Source organism: Natator depressus, chromosome 1 (genome assembly GCF_965152275.1).
Source record: "Natator depressus isolate rNatDep1 chromosome 1, rNatDep2.hap1, whole genome shotgun sequence".
NCBI classification, from domain to species: domain Eukaryota; kingdom Metazoa; phylum Chordata; order Testudines; family Cheloniidae; genus Natator; species Natator depressus.
In genome coordinates, this window is record NC_134234.1 from 138,588,553 (window position 1) to 138,606,008 (window position 17,456).

The following is a 17,456-nucleotide window of genomic DNA, read 5'->3' on the forward strand; positions in this document are numbered from 1 at the left end:
AGATTGTTTACATATGTTCCACTGAGATTTTCTGGTTTTGTTTTGGGATATGGTAGGAAAAGGAAATATGTATTTAGATGTATAAAGTGCTTCATCTTTCAGTGGACAGCGTAAAGAGGACATAAAAAAAGAACCTTGGCATTTTCTGACTCTTCCCTCTTGTCCTGGCTATTTTTAAAAACTGGCTCTTGAAATGCTACATTAACTCATGCATTACTGAAAGCCCTAGTTATTTCAGTAGAAACATCCAGCTAACATTTGGGTTTTGACTGAAATTATGACATAGAGAAACCCACGCTTCCCAGCTAGAGTCTCTCTGTGGAGGGGCAAGATGCCTGTGGGATGGGTAGGATAAGTAGAAAACGTATGCGGATAGCAGTAAACTACAAGGAAAGATCAGTCTGCAGTCAACACTGCATGGCTGCAACTGTGTTGCACAGGTCAATAAAGACTGTGGTTCAGATTTTCAAGGTCAACTAGGTGATGTAGACACACAACACCGATTAATTTTATGGTGAGTTGTGTATCTAAAATCCAGCAAACAGGCTATGAAAATCTTTGCCTGTACTCTGCTGATTGGAAGCCATGTCGAGAGTGAATGGCTGCAAAAGTATTTTTGAAGTGCTTAAAAATATTACATTTCAGTTGGAAGCAAAGGGATATGTCTGCAGCTGCCAGAGGAATGGAACAGGCAGGCAACTTTTCTTGCAGGTGGCAGGGGAACAGGGAGGAAAGGAGGCATTTGTTTGCTTCTGAAAGCTTTACATGGGAAGGTTTGGGAAAGGGCATTCCATTGCTTGCTAGATTTCCAAGGAATGCTCAAAAATATGTATGAATTATCCTAACGGGCAAATGGATCAAGCAGGTTCAAGCTTATATAAAATCGGTGGCACAGAGACTTAGGAAAAGAAATGTTCCAGTTGTTTGCAGAGCCACGTTCACCTGAACACAGAAAGACCAAACGTGCACAAAGAAAATGTATTGAAGTTCTATAAATGTCTGAGAACAAGTGACATATCTCCAGAGTTATGTAAGAAAACTTCTATTTGTGCTATATTCTTTGGAAGTATTTTTATTTATAAATAGACTCTCTACTATGAAACTGAATATATCAAAACACTGCAGGCCAAACATAGGCCTGGTCTACACTACAGAGTTAGGTCAACGTAAGGCAACTTACGTCGATCCAATTATGTCAGTACACGCTACAGCTTTGTCCCACTGACGTAACTACTACACCGACATAATAACTCCACCTCCACAAGAGGTGTAGGGCTTCTGTCAGTGTAGTTACAGTGATGCAGTGTCTGTGTAGACACTGCTTTACTTGCACTGGCTGAAATTGACAAGAAAGCCAGGCAGCTAGAGCCCAACTACTCCTGGCTCCCTGCTGGACTACACCTGCCCAGCTCCCCACTCAGGGAGGCGAGAAGCCTGGGCAACTGCCCCCCCCATGCTGTGGGGAATGGGGAGGCGAGAAGCACAGGCAGCTGGCACCCACTCCTGGCAGGCAATGGGGAGGTGAGTGGAGCTGAGAGCCCTGGCTCTCAATCCCTTCCACCACTCCTCTTTGGTCAGTGGAAGAGCTCCTGGTAAGGCCGTGCACCACCGATAGAAGGAGGGTAGTGTGGACATCAGTCACTGCAGTAATTACTGTGGTGGTTGTAAATCGACCTAACAAATTTTGACTTAAGTCTGTAGTTTAGACATGCCCAGAGGAATGGGATCAGACCCAACGTCCATCTCATCTAGTATCCAGTTTCTGGCAGTGGTCAGACTCCAGTCTGCCCTGCATAATGTGTGTGGCCACTTCAAGAATAAAGTAGGACATCAATATTTAATATTCATATTACAATAATTATTCCTGGGGGAATTCTGTGTCACTGTGCATCCGCAGACTTCATGTACCATGCAGAATTTTTTTCTCAGCAGAAAATACATTCTGCTGGAAAAGTCCTGCAGTTATGCCTTTCACCCACCAGTGGCTGCTGTGGCACCAGAACAGAGAGCAGCTGCTCCTGGGTGGGAGCACCCCAGCTGCAGATAGGGAAGAGAAGAGGCTGCTTTCCTCACAGCACCCAGCCCATGGGGCCAGGTCAGAAGGCATGAGATATGGGGGGACGGATAGCGTGGGGCACATAGGGCTGCTGGGGGGTCACAGACTGGGGTTCAGAAGGGCTAGTTGAGGGGGATAGACTGGGGCAGGGGCTGAATGGGAGTGGGGGTGCATGGACACATGGGGACTGGGGCAGATAGTGTATAACTGAATTAGATAGGCTAGAGGTCAACCAGGGTTTGCATGTGGAAGCTCCCTAACAATCCCCCACAAAAAATGTTCCATACTTCTCCCACCCACACCCAACAACCCTCCAAGTTCACACCCAGGCTCCTTCCCAGCAATTACTTCTCTCTACCTAAGCTCCTCCATTACCCTTGACTCCTCAAAACCTTTGCACTGCTTCTGAGGGGAGTGGGAAATATGGTTCTATATTGTAGTTTAAATGAATTATTACTAAGAGTTCTGTATTAATATGCCTAGAAAGGAATCTATTTGTCAAAAGAAAAGGAGTACTTGTGGCACCTTAGAGACTAACCAATTTATGTGAGCATAAGCTTTCATGAGCTACAGCTCACTTCATCGGATGCATATCGTGGAAAGTGTAGAAGATCTTTTTATACACACAAAGCGTGAAAAAATACCTCCCCCCACCCCACTCTCCTGCTGGTAATAGCTTATCTAAAGTGATCACTCTCCTTACAATGTGTATGATAATCAAGGTGGGCCATTTCCAGCACAAATCCAGGGTTTAACAAGAACGTCTGGTGGGGGGGGGGGGGGGAGGTAGGAAAAAACAAGGGGAAATAGGTTACCTTGCATAATGACTTAGCCACTCCCAGTCTCTATTCAAGCCTAAGTTAATTGTATCCAATTTGCAAATGAATTCCAATTCAACAGTCTCTCGCTGGAGTCTGGTTTTGAAGTTTTTTTGTTGTAATATCGCAACTTTCATGTCTGTAATCGCGTGACCAGAGAGATTGAAGTGTTCTCCGACTGGTTTATGAAAGTTGTGATATTACAACAAAAAAACTTCAAAACCAGACTCCAGCGAGAGACTGTTGAATTGGAATTCATTTGCAAATTGGATACAATTAACTTAGGCTTGAATAGAGACTGGGAGTGGCTAAGTCATTATGCAAGGTAACCTATTTCCCCTTGTTTTTTCCTACCCCCCTCCCACGCCCCCACCAGACGTTCTTGTTAAACCCTGGATTTGTGCTGGAAATGGCCTACCTTGATTATCGTACACATTGTAAGGAGAGTGATCACTTTAGATAAGCTATTACCAGCAGGAGAGTGGGGTGAGGGGAGGTATTTTTTCACGCTTTGTGTGTATAAAAAAATCTTCTACACTTTCCACAATATGCATCTGATGAAGTGAGCTGTAGCTCATGAAAGCTTATGCTCAAATAAATTGGTTAGTCTCTAAGGTGCCACAAGTACTCCTTTTCTTTTTGCGAATACAGACTAACACGGCTGTTACTCTGATATTTGTCAAAAAACGTTTCCTGAATCTTTTGTTGTCTGTATTGTTACAGACATATTTACTGACAGGTATTTTGAAATAAATTACCAAAATAATTTAAACTGGCGTGATTATATTGTGTTATTTTGACAAATAAAATGACAGAATTTTAAAATATTGTGTGCAGAATTTTAATTTTTTGGCACAGAATTCCCCAGGAGTAATATATACACAATTTGCAGATGAGTTGTTTACTAACCTCCCCCCGCCCCCCCAAAAAAGAAAACCAAAAAACCCAGGAGATATTAATGGTGTCATAAATGATCAACTTTCAGAGGTGCAGTACCAGTTTCCCCACAGGTACTCCATCCCCTACAGCCCACAGACCATTTGGTCTCTGTGCAGTTTGCGAAGTACTGTATACTATTCACAGTACTCAATAAAACATACACAACACACACAGATACATATAAAAACAAACTTTGTGCAGCTCTCTGAAATCCTATGCAAGTTTAGGCACAGCTGTTGGCTACCAGGCTGTAGCCAGCATGGTCCTTCCTGCAGCAAAGGTTGAGTCCCAGTGCCATAATCATTGGATAGCTCACGTTAAAGCATAACCATCCCTGCTACCTGCGGTGGCTGTACTATATATGCCATAGCAGTATACCTCACCTCCTCTTCTCTGAGCTTCTGTTTCCTCTTCTCTTCAACAGCTGCTCTCTTTTGCTCCTCTCTCTGTCTCTGTTCCTCCAGTTTTCTCCATCGTTCTTCAATTTGCTTTTCATACTGAAGTTTTGCTCTTCTCTCCTTCTCCAAAATCTGCTGCTCTCTGGCAGCTTAAATAAATAAAAATACTCTCTTAACTTGATTTGATTTTTCCCCGTCTATAAAGTAATTTACCGGTATGACAAAATGGGAAGCAAAGAGCAAAAGTATAGCAAGTGCAAATATACAGGACACACTGGTGCAATAAAATCAACAGCACAATGCATAAAAATACACTATGCAGGTAAACAAGGAAATAAGCAATAATCTAATTAGTACAATAAGTAATGAGTTCACCCTTTGTTTGCAATCTGGCAGGTGCTCCATTTCTTCCATAAACATTATAATCAGACTAACAAGTGACCTGTATCTGTATACATTACGAGTTCCTTCATAGCTTTATGGCTAAATTCTTCCCTGCACGAACATGCCTTCTGTGGCTTTTAAAAGGAGTCACATGTGGATGGAGAGGGCTGAATGTGGGTTTTAGAACTACAAAGGCTGATTCTTTCCTTTTCTCTTCTTTGGCGGTATCTTCTTTAAAGAAAGAATTTAAATAGCTGCAAAAGCTTTATGGAAAACTTTGAACAGTGGTCCATTCAGTTAATAATTTTGTATGTTTCAGTTACCTTGTTTGTCACCTCTGGCTATTTGTATGAAGAAAATTTATTTTTTCTGTTGTTGAATTTGTCTCAATTGCTTGTTCCACATGAAAGTCATCATCCGCTTTGAGACACTAATTTATTGCTATACAAATGATGACTGCAACATGATAAACAGGATTGTTACTTCAAGTGGACAAGGGAATAAATATTGGGAGTGAATCAATAAATTATTTAAAAAGCTCCCGTTCTCATGCAAACTTTTAGGTAAAAGGCAACAGAAAAATAATTCAAAATAGATATGAATGTATAAGAGTACATACACACACACACACCACACTTTAATATATATTACACACACACTCTAAAAGCTACATCAACAGAACATTATTAAAGCTGAAAAATCATGCATCCAGTCCCATTCTCCTCACCCCGTCAGTCCCCATCTCAACTCCTCAGACTGTTCCAGTACCGGTCACCCCTCCCAGGTCCTCATCCAATCCATCTCTCTCCCCAAACCTGGCCTAAAATCCCTTACCCCCATCCCCACTTGCTCTCAGTCCCAATCCCCCTCTTCAGGTTCCTGATTCAATTCTAGTTGTGAACCCTCCCCTTCCGGCTCCTTTTCTAGTTTCTTGGCCAAAGTCATCCGAGCTCCCCCCGTGCACCCTTATCTGGTATGTCTTCCCTCCTTTCCCCACCCCATTGGTTCTCATTCCCAATCTCCCTGCCCACTAGTCCCAGTGTCCACACTTGGCTCCTCATCCAGTCTCAATCTGCCCATCCCTTCCCAATTTCCCTCCCCAGATCCCATTTCCAGTCTCATCTGGCTCTTGCTCCCAGTCATAGTTTCCTCTCCCACCCCGTCAGCCCGCAGCTGTCGTCTTCCCTCCCCTCACAGGCTCCTTATTCCAATCTACTTCCCCCACCGCCCCCCCCCCCAATCCTAGTTCTCATTCTCTCTGCACTCAAATCAGGCAGCTTTCTCTCCCAACTGATCCCAGGCTTCAAGTGCACATTAGAGAGAGTCTCCCTCTTCTTACTTTAGGTGCCCACATCTGGCAGTGGCATGGCCTCTAGCGGCCCAGTGCCACTACTGCAGAGAAAGCCCTGTTGAGACCCAGGCTGCAGTATGCTCAGTGTATACAGAATCTTTGGGGAACTTACCAGCTAAAAACCTAAGCCATCTCTACTGAGCATGTGCAAACTGGGATTCTTCAAAGGCTTATAACTTGGCCAGATTTTGGCACCTTTTCACAAGGACAGGAAAGGGCACATCCATGACAATGGCTATGTCTACTCTGCAATTAGACACCTGGCTGGCCTGTGCTCAGGGGCTCTAGCTAAGGGGCTGTTTAACTGCAGTGTAAATGTTCAGGCTCAGGCTGAGGCGCAGGCTTTCAGACTCTGCAAGGTGGGAGGATCCCAGAGTTCGGGCTTCAGCCTGAGCTGAAACCTCTACATTACAATTAAACAGCCCTTTCAGCTCCAGCCTGAGTCAGCTGCGGGTGTCTAACTGCAGTATAAAGTCACACAAAGGCCACAGCCCTGCCAAATTTCAAGTCCCTACTCCAAAAAATGGGGGCACTGCAGCTTTTCAAAGGAAAGGTCACCAGAGATTTTGGACATGAACTAAACATATTTTCTCTAGCCTCCTTCTTGGAAACAACTGAATCATTTTGGTGAAATCTTCCAAAAATACCTGCCATGGCAAATTTCAGTCCAAATGTTTAAAGTTTGGTAAAGTTATAAGCAACTGAAAGCAGGATGTTTTCCTGGGAAGTGTTGGGCAACCTGCCCTGCCTATAATAATGCGGTAGAAAGAATTATTCAGAAATATTTTGCACACACTCAACATTTCCCATGAGGTTTAAGTTGTTCTTTAAAGCATCAGAAATGACACCAATGAGTCTAAAAATAATTTTTGCCTCCCACGACTGAAAAATGAATTTGTAAACTTTCATTCATGTGACAGCAAGGCAAAGAAAATATCTAGTGTATGCCACTCTCACTAACTCCACTTTAATTTTAAAGTTGTTAACACACAGAGGCTAAAATCACAATGCCGCAGCCAATCAATCTTTCATTGTAAATATTGATCAAGGCTTGACTTTTTGACAGAATCATATACATCAGCTTCCAGAAAGTCAGTATCTCACACATATATTCATGTCATAATATTCAATAGCACATTTATTGAAGATAACTGATTGTTAATTGTAGAATGTGAAGTGCTGTATACTGAAATCAATGGAAAGAGTCCTAGAAGATTAGGTTCTCTATCTATTTGAAAGTGAATTAGATTCTGCTGAAATTCTTCAGCAATTTAAACCATTTTAAGATGACAAAAAACAAAAGTAGACTGAAATGTAACATTTAAAATTCAGTAGAGTAAAAACATGATTCTTTTTCTTTTCCCACTAAAACTCACATACAGCTTTAAAAAAATGCAGAGGTCAACTTACCTAGATATTTTTCTCTTTCTTCTCTTCTTTCTTTTGCTAATCTTTGCCTTTCGTCAGTTTTCAGAAATCCATCGACCACTAAAACCAGAGGGGAAAAAAGGAATTTTAACGATAAAACTCAAGAAGAGTCCAAAAGAGCCAAAGAGCTGGTGCATTTCTTAAAAAAAAAAAAAAATTACAACATACTTTCATGGGTTATTGCATTGTATCAGGGATTTTTTTTTTTTTAAACAACTCCTTGCTATGTACTGTGGAATTCCAAGTAAAGTTAATCACTGTAAATACCCAAACCTGAATCCCTTCCACTGCAGAAAAGTGAAAGATCAGGCTTTTGTAGCCTGTGGTTTTTTAAAACCTTTTTTGTGAAGGCAAAGTTACAATAAAACATTAATACACTACACATTGTACATCACCTGTTCAGGATAACGTTAATATTCAAAGAACCTGGCTACAGATTCTGACCTGCTGGTTGGGAATCCTTCCTCTGCTGAAAACACTAGGAAGGGTGACCAAATTTCTTAACACCTATCTGCTGGTGACACTGGGCACTACACAAAGGTAACTCGGGAGGGTGGAAGACGATGAGTGTCGATGAAGCCCTCTTGCTCTAGGCCCAGATAAACTGAGGCCCCTTTTCTCCTTGAACTTTCTGTGACCCTGCATAACTCTTAAGGAAGCTAGCACACAGACAGACAGGTTTGCATACGGCTCGCCAGCCAAGGCCAGCTTCGGCCTGGGAAACAGATAGATAAGGCAGAAATGTTTAGCAAAAACTAGTAACAAATAGGACCAAATAAGGCAAGGCTCGGGCAATGCTACTGAGGAAAAACACAACTGGCTGCTTTAGCTGATTGGCTACGGTATTGTACGGGGCAACAGGTAATTGGTTGCATAAGCTTGTGTAGTGAAGTAGGCAAAGGTATAAAATGTATACTGGAATTTGCTGCGCTGCTGCAGGATTTGAGACAGCTCAGTCTCCCTGCGCCCTATTTGAAGCTTCAAATAAATCTCTCTGCTTCTCCACCCCGTTGTGGTCATTGGCGCGACGCACACCGGGCAACGAACCCAGCTGCTGCTTGCCTCGGGCACTCTGTGCCGGCAACATATCCTCTTTTTGGAGCTTCTCTTGTGTGTGTACTTTTAGTTTACTTTAAAAATACTCAAACGTTTTTATTGCTATATATTCAATATCATTAACAAGCTTGTTCTCAAATCGTTGGCTAGGGTTGGGGTATTTCAGTATAACAATAAGGCACAACAAGTTGTCATTCCCCACAAGACAGGCCATCGTATGTGAGACCTTCACTGTTTTAGTAGTGTTGTGGACATTAAAGGGAGCTGGCATCAAAAGACACAGCTTTTTCTGCCTTCTGGTATAATTGTTACATGATCCTGTGGTCTCCTTATTCGTGGGTTAAGCACAGCTATGCCAAATCCCTGGAATAAGACTTGTACAACAGAACCATATGTAATTATTACTGCTCCGTTCCTGCAGCTGGTACAAACAATGTATTTCCCATCTCTCACCCTGCCACCCCACCAGGCAGCAAACACACTTTCAATCTTCCTCTCAGTTAGCTTCTGAACTTTCCATCTGTGAGAAGCCACACCCTTTAGAGCAGTAGTTCTCAAACGTTTGTACTGGTGACCCCTTTCACATAGGAAGCCTCTGAGTGCGACCCCCTTTATACATTAAAAACACTTTTTTTATATATTTAACACCTTTATAAATGCTGAAGCCAAAGCTGGGTTTGGGGTGGAGACTGACAGCTTGCAACCCCCCCCACCCCGTAATACCCTCGCCACTCCCAGTTTGAGAACCCCTGCTTTAGAGGCTGTCTATAGATAGACCATGCACAGACCCAGTCAGCACAGTAAATCTGCTACAGTACCAAGTCCCCTAGTAGGTGTCAATTAACAGACAGACCTTTCACAAAACACAATACAAAATACAATTTAAGTCATCCATCTGAGGTGTAACTACATGGTCTCCATTTATACACCAACAATTAACCCGAGGCCCTTTGATCAAACAGACTGTTTAAAGGCTCCTTCTGAATCATGTTCTTAGGTAGCCTTCAGACATTGACTCATCGCATATTTGCTTCTTATTCCAAGGTAATGGCCTTCACTTTCTTCTAGGTTTTCAGAAGCCACCACAATCCTGCCAGAGCAGCAGTGTATACAGGTAGCTAGATCTTAGATGTTGTATCTATAGTTAGTGATTAGTTTATTTGGACCCCCTGCTGTGCCAGTGTGGTTCCCTCATATCAGCAAATATCTATGAAACCTTCTGGCACAAAGTGTCTCATGCCCCCGCTGTGCTGGTCCACATAAAGTAACTGCTATCAGTTACTCCATTCGCTCAAGTAGCAGAGGTCCATGGGGTGGATCTAAAGTTTCCAACCTTCCTGATGACCCATATGGATGTCAGTGTGATGTCACATGATGGAATTTCTGTTTTTTCAGTTTGCTTTTTTATAAAATTAGGAAATTACCCACAAAAAACTATGTTCAAAGAACATTATTAAGGCTGCAGAGCTCAAAAGCTAGGAATTGCCAGAATTAAGGTTGCCTCTTCAACCTTAAATTGGCACTTGTGTGCATATGAATTATGAGACAGTATTTAATTAAATTATAAACATACTATTTTTTCCACAGGACTCCTGCCTCACTCAATGCACAGAATAGATGGTGCTCACTTGCTAAGCAGCTGTTCAATATTTTCTTTTCCCCTAATTGTTCAATGAGTGGCCCCAGGCCTTAACTACTGCACATTGTTCAAAACCTGCTCTGAAGACAAAATTATTAATATCCTCATGGCCTATGGAAATGCTGCTTGCTCATATTTATATAGAAATGTGTTGAAATGTTAGTAGGCCCAAAAATCTATTTTCTAGAAACAGGCTGGACAATAGCCAAGTGAGGCCTCGTAAAATATGAGTAAAATGAAGTGAGACAATTCAGAAGCAAGTTGGAGATAAATTGGGGCATAACCCCAGGTCATGTTGTAAACATGTTTTGGTCCTAACTGGTTTTCACAAGTGTTCTACATAAAATGTTAATGTTTTGGAAAATCTTACCTATATTGATAGTTATTGGTATGGCATTTATGTGGATGTTAATTAAGATGATGTTTAATGTTAAATAGCCAATGTAGAAATAAGTAGAAAATATTTAATTATGGCAGTGCAAACATAAATATGGTAAAAGGTAGATTTAATGTTAATTAAAGGGCATTATTATAATTGATTATAAAAGGGTAGCACACTAGATTAGGTATGGCCATCCACCATCAAGGTAGAGAAAGAATTATATCCATTAAGGAACTGATCACGGCTAAATGTACCATTTCATATTAGAAAGTGAGTATTAATGCAGTGTATGGTTATATTGCAATGCCTGTTTGCTTAACTACTTTATATTAAATAAAGTCTTTAATTTTAACACTCTTTGTGCCATTTTCACGGTCCTCCACTAAATTAAATGATCTGTAACCACCCTGGAGGCTCGAACCTTAAAGGATTCAGGTTGGTTTTATTTATTTATTTAAGCTACTAATTGGGAACATATAAATCAAAAGTTACAGGGCGCTCATCACTATAGTTTCTAAGTGCTGTACAAACATTAATTTATTATTAAAATACTCTTATGAAGTGAGGAGGTGGTATTTTACAAATGGGGAACTAAGACACAAAGATTAAGGTCAAAACGATATTGATTTTGGGTGTTCTATACAAGGCCGCATTGTTCAGAGTACTTAGCATTTTAAAGCACTTTATATAGTCAGAGTAGAGTTCTTGTTGGCCTCTGTTGCAACTGAGAGTCCTTGGGCTCTGAACTGCAGAAGTGCTAAGTATCTCAAGCTGGACAACCAGAAAATGAGGAACACACAATGGCCACCTGTGAAACTGCTGGTTTCAGTGACTTGCCCAGCACGATGCATCACATAGTAACTCTGTGGCAGAGGCAGGGATAGAATCCAGTTCTCCAGGGTGGCATTCCACTGCCTGAACTATGAGATCCTCCTTTCTCTTCATGCAATCCCCTGCCTCATTCACTACACACATTCCAACCTCGGCAATAAATGAGGCAGGGATCCTATGGACAACAGCCTCCTGCATTATACAACCCAGATTCATCCCTAGAGCAGATCTATCCTGTGCACTCAATAAGCCAGAGGTCCTATGGAAAAAATAGTATGGGATCATGTAAAGACTATCATAATGCATATGCACAAGGAAGGCAAATTAAGGTTGAAGTCAACCTTAATTCTGACACATCCTAATTTTTGAGTGCCTGACTTTGCAACCCTAATAATATTTTAGCATGGGGTTTTTTTGTGTGTAATTAATATTTGATTTGTCTGTCAAAAGTTTCTTGCCCCAACTGAGTAGGCAAATACATTTTTCCAAAGCTGATCTAGCTATTTCTCTTGTGTAATAACTGATTTGGTAATGATCTTTTATTGTAGGTCAAAATAAGCATACAGAGCAAGGGCATAGAATAAAGAATACAGTGTAAAGGTAGTAGTTGCCATGGAGGTTTACAGTTAATTTACTAAGAATATGATCAATAGTACAAATTTAAATAGTCTAGAAAGCAGATTGCAAATGATGTGCATCAGATAAGCTAAGTGCATGTTTATGAATCACAACACCATTAATCTCCCATTAAAAAAATGGCATCTATTTATTTCACATAATGAAATACCAGCAGATAACAGAGCAATAGTTTTGCAAAATCTGAAGCATGAAAAACTGCACTCCAGGACTGGAAACTTGTATACAAAGCTTCAATCAAAAAAGGATGTTTATTGCCAAGCCACTGGTCCCTCAACAAGGGATCTGCAGTGGTGAAGGGCTTGTATAAAATTCCAGGACAGATCCACCTCTGCTGAAAAGGGTCCTAATAGGACGCTAGAAATCGGTTAAGATGACAGCATTCCTGCAGCAGTAATACATCAACAAATACTGAAGACTTTTTTCAATACTTTTACGTTCATTTGAGATAAATATTCACAGGAGCACATGCACACTTATCTTAATCATGGCTACAATTCAGTTTGATGACCTCCAGAGCCATCTAGTCCCTTTCAACATAAATTATTGTGTGATAAAACAATGTCAGAACACATTCTCTGCCTGCTTTTTGTAATTTTGGGGAGGATAAACTACCATTTCTTGGGCAATGCTGCTCAAGAAGTAGAAATTAAACCACGTCAACTGAAATGTAGAGCAAGTTTCTAAACTTAACATAATGTTGCCACTTCTTTGGACACCAGCATTCTATTTCTGACACAAGTACTGCCCCTCTGTCAGGAGACAGCAGATGTTTGGGCCCTTGTAGATTGGCTTCCCAGAGTAAGAGAAAATCTGGGATGTGGACTCAGTGCATATCCTAAGCATAACTTGCTTTATTTACATGCACATACACAAGTCATGGTAGACAGGCAGCATGGTACCCACAGCACACAAGCAATCCACTCTTCCAGAAATCTCAGCTCACACATCAAAGTCCAGTTCCAGGAAGTTACTCTGTCTCAAGAATTGTCTCCAAATATAGAGAATAAAGCAGACGGCAAACTCTCTGCTCTCTTCCACAGCTTCTGTCCAAGTAGTACTGCATAACAAAATAATAATAATACAGCATTCCTTTAAAGACTAAACTGTATTGCAATCTAAAAAAAAACCTTGTAGATTGATGCATAACTTTGCCATGCGGTGACTCCCGCCATAATATGCGGCATCTTACAAGATGTGCCAAGAAACCATGACATACAAATGTATATTCACAAGATTCAACACTTTGGAAACAGACGGGGTATTCCACAACACATACTAGAGACTGTCATAAGGAAAGTATCTGTGAATTTTGTATTTTGGTACAACACTGACCATAGTCCCAGGTCAGCTAAAAGAAAATAGTTTTTCAAACTCTGGTATATTGCCAAAAAATCTTGAAAGTGTTAAGTAACAATGTGCCAAGTAGAGACGGTCTTTTTTTTTTTCTTTTTCTAAATTTTCCATTAAAATTATTGACAAAATAACTGTTAGGCAAACTTTTTCCTATACATTTTTTTCAGGTTTTTCATTGAACTGAAAACCCAAGAACAGAAACATTTTTGGTTTTCAACCAGTTAAAAATTTTGTCCAGTCCAGACTTTGTATGAATGGCTGAAATTTTGTTATTTTGTTTTTCAAAATAAATAATCCAAAAATTTCATCAATATTTTCCACAGAAAATACTATTTTGACCAAAAAAAAATGTTTTTATTAAAAAATATTTTGAATTGAAAAGTTTCAGGCAGCTCTAGTTCCAAACATATAAGAATGACAGTATTTTATTTGTCATAAAGAGGATTATGTTAATGTGGATAGTCAAAGTAGTAGGGACTATATTTCAACATCCATTTAAGTCCAAAAATTTTGATAGCATGCCATATTTACATAAGGTTATGGTACTGATTTTTTTTTTTCTAAATTCAAGTTAGATTTACTTAAGCTTTACATATGAGACATCCTGAACCATTGGCCAAATGTTCTTTACCAAAAAGATTTTCAGGGCATTTGCAATGCACTAGGAGTTTGGTGATCAGCAAACTTAAGTATAAAATGGTCCCCTTTTGACACCTCACCACATTCCAATATCTAAGAGGGCAGTCTACTCCTTCCCTCCCTCTTTCTCTGCTTCATTCCCACACTGAAGCTCTGATACTTTGCCAATACATGAATTTAACTGGAAATAAAATGTAACCCCACAAAGGTCTCCAATTATGTTTAATCCTAAAAGAAATGTTAATCCATCTCTTAACAAGTTGCATGGAAATTCACAAAAGAAGGCTCTTGTGTTGTGTTAAACAGAACCCTATTAGCTATGAATAGGCCATAAAAGGGATGCTTATCCTGGAGAGTTGAGGTCCTAAATGTTAGGAGCATTTAAAGGTAAACAACCCTCCCACATTTATTTTGGGAAGAGCCCTTACCTCTAATTTAAACCAGAATTTAGGGCGCCATCTCTGCAATTTAACACATCTTAGACATATGCAAGGAAGTAAATTAATTTAGAAATCTTTACCAATGTTCCCAGATTTTGAGATTAAAATTGTATGTCCAAATTATATTTAGGACTTTGGACTTTTAAAGTTCGAAAACTCAGGTTCTTATCCATAAAGGACTTTCAATTAAAATAAACTAATCTCTTGGGAGAGCAGAATCACCGCACACTTCTTACATAAGTAGGATACGCTCATCTGAGTTGAGATCAGGATGCTTCTGTATTCAGGACCTCTGGACCTTTGGACAAAGACTGGATCTCTCAATGAAGAGAATCAGTGGACTCTCTTAGGTGGAGAGAACAATGAATTTGGATTTTCCAAAACTTTTTATGCAACATCTTTCCATTCAGATGTATGGAAGGGTTGGCCCAATTCTGAAAAGGGATCAATTCTCATTCTAACATCATCCCACTGGGCAGTTAAAAATTTTGGGACATACTCAGATTTGATTGCAGGTAATAAATTAATCAACTGAACAGCTCAAAATGTCATTTCATGTTTTCTATTAATCCAGTAGATGGCAACCAAGCTTTAGAAAAGTTCACCTCTTCAACAGTTTCAAACCATTTTATTTTGGACTTCTTTAATTTCTTTTTTAGCACTGTTAATTAAAATATATTCAACAGAATTGTTTGAAAAGTCTTTTGGCTCAATTTTCTGTCACTACTTCTTCTTGAACCATTTAACAACAGGATGAGGTAACTTGGTGATTATCTTCCAGAATTCTACTTAATTTTGAAGTTAAAGCTTTCATGTTCTTTCTTCTTACACTTAACTTTAATTTGAGGAGAGTTTCATCTCATCTTTCTCTTAAGAGAAGAGATGAAGGTTTCCCCAAATTTGATTCTACTTTTAAACAACTTCCAGGTTCATTATAAAATCATAATCCTAATTCCCAATAATTAAAATATTCTGGCTATTCTAACCTTGTCCTAAATACCCTCAAAACATTAATAAAATGAGCAAAAATGCTTATATTATCTAATATTAAATTCACAATTCAACGTTAACAATTTTATACAACATTCCTACAATCAAGTAATACGCGAACATACAGTTTCAGCATTACCTCTTATACTAATGCTTCAGTACTATTCCTAGACTGGTAAAAATATTTACTTACAAACATAAAAAAGACAACAAACTTAGCTATATAATAAGACAAATATTAGGTTTTCTTGTGAGAAAGGAATTCAGAATTGTCACCTTAAAAATTACAGAAAAGACCATAAATTTCTTAAGTTTCAATAGTTCCTGGCTTCTCAGGGTGCTATGACATGCAGCCTTAGGAAAGAAAGAGCTTTCCTGAAGATAAAAATACTAAGAAGAACTCCACAGACAACAGAAGGAAAGGGGAGACCACAATGGGTCATACTGAAAGGTGGCTGTCAGGCTGGAGGAAGATGACTAGTGGAATTCCTGAAGATCTTGGGACCAATCTTATTTAACATTTTTATTAATATCCTTGACACAAAGAGTGGGCATGTGCTAATAAAACTGCAAATGTCACAAAGTTGGGAGGTATTGTTAATATGGAGGAGGAACAAAATATCATACAAAATGGATGATCTGGAAAACTGGACTAATGGAAATGGGATGAAATTTAATAGTGTAAAGTGTATGGTCATACACTTAGGTACTCATGACGAGAATTTCTGCTATAAGCTGGGGACTCATCAATTGGAGGAGACAGAGGAGGAGAAAAGCCTACGTGTACTGGTCTATCACAGGATGACTATGAGCCATCAATATGACATGACTATGAAAAAGGCTAATGCAATCCCAGGATAAATCAGGCGAGATATTTCCAATAGAGATAAGGAAGTGTTATTACCATTATACAAGACACAGTGAGACCTCATTTGGAATACTGTGTGCAATTCTGATCTCCATTGCTTAAGAAAGATGAATTCAAACTGGAATAAGTGCAGAGAAAGGCTCCTAGGATGATCAGAGGAGACTTACAAGAGCTTGGCTTGTTTAGTCTAACAAAACGAAGGCGGAGGGAGATATGATTGCTCTCGATAAATACATCATAGGGATAAACACCAGGGAGAGAGAGGGTTATTTAAGTTCAGGATCAACATTGGCCCAAGAACAAATGGATATAAATTGGCCAACTGCCAGTTTAGTCTTGAAATTAGATGAATGTTTCTAACCACCAGAGGAGTGAAGTACTAGAACAGACTCCCAAGGGGAGAAGTGGGAGCAAAACATCTAATGTGTTTCAATATTGAGCTTGATACGTTTATGGAGGGGATGATGAGGTTGCCTACAAAGGCATATGGCCCATCCATGATTGCTATTAGGAATATCTCCAACTGCTGGAGATGGGACACTAGATGGGGAGGGATCTGAGTTACTACAGAGAACTCTTTCCCAGCAAAGTTTCACACACATGCTCAGGTCTTACTAATCACAGTATTTGGGGTCAGGTCAGATTGGCTGAGACCCAGTGAGATTTTTTGCTTTCCTTTGCAGTGTGGGTCACTTGCTAGTTTGCACTAGAAGAAATAGTGGATTCTCTGTAACTTGAAGTCTTTAAATCATGATTTGAGGACTTCAACAACTCAGCCAGAGGTTATGGGACTAATACAGGAGTGGGTGGGTAAGGTTCTGTGGCCTGCAAGGTGCAGGAGGTCACACTAGATCATGATGGTCCCTTCTGGCCTTAAAGTCTATAATCCACTTGGCTCTAAAGCTCATTGAATGAAATAAGAATTTATTTCCAGAAGACAGTTGTGCACAGACAGTATTTTGAGAATAGATGTATTGCTCCCTGCAACTCAGGAAAGTTGCACCTTCATATTCCCCCTAAGCAAATGAAATACCAAAAAAGTTAAGTGCATGATTTCTACGTGCTCATACGGTCTCTTGGGGCACATCCATCTTTTAAAACAAGATGAACGGAGGCCAGCCCAAGTCAACATCTTTCAGGAAGGGTTAAAAAAAATAATCAATTGCTTCAGAGGACTAGAGTAATCACTGCTTCTAAGTAATGCTTTACTTTTCTAAAATAAGTCGCCAATTTAGCTAAAGGCCA

At 39.9% G+C, this 17,456-nt stretch overlaps 1 protein-coding gene across 6 annotated transcripts in view; it reads right to left on the reverse strand.

Moving 5' to 3' along the window:
• LOC141996124 (eukaryotic translation initiation factor 1A, Y-chromosomal) overlaps positions 1–17,456 on the reverse strand; it is a 158,905-nt gene that overhangs the window by 49,872 nt on the left and 91,577 nt on the right. For 5 of the 6 annotated variants that reach the window (XR_012641487.1, XM_074967951.1, XM_074967942.1 and 2 more), the window contains exons 2-3: positions 7,357–7,434; positions 4,197–4,360 (exon numbers count right to left, since the gene is read on the reverse strand). Coding sequence is in view for 4 of the 6 variants with exons in the window: in XM_074967951.1 (XP_074824052.1) it covers positions 4,197–4,360; positions 7,357–7,434 (242 nt within the window). In the remaining 2 variants the exon portion in view is untranslated. Of the gene's footprint in view, positions 1–4,196; positions 4,361–7,356; positions 7,435–17,456 lie in introns of those variants that run through there. The other variant, XR_012641486.1, reaches the window with a different exon arrangement.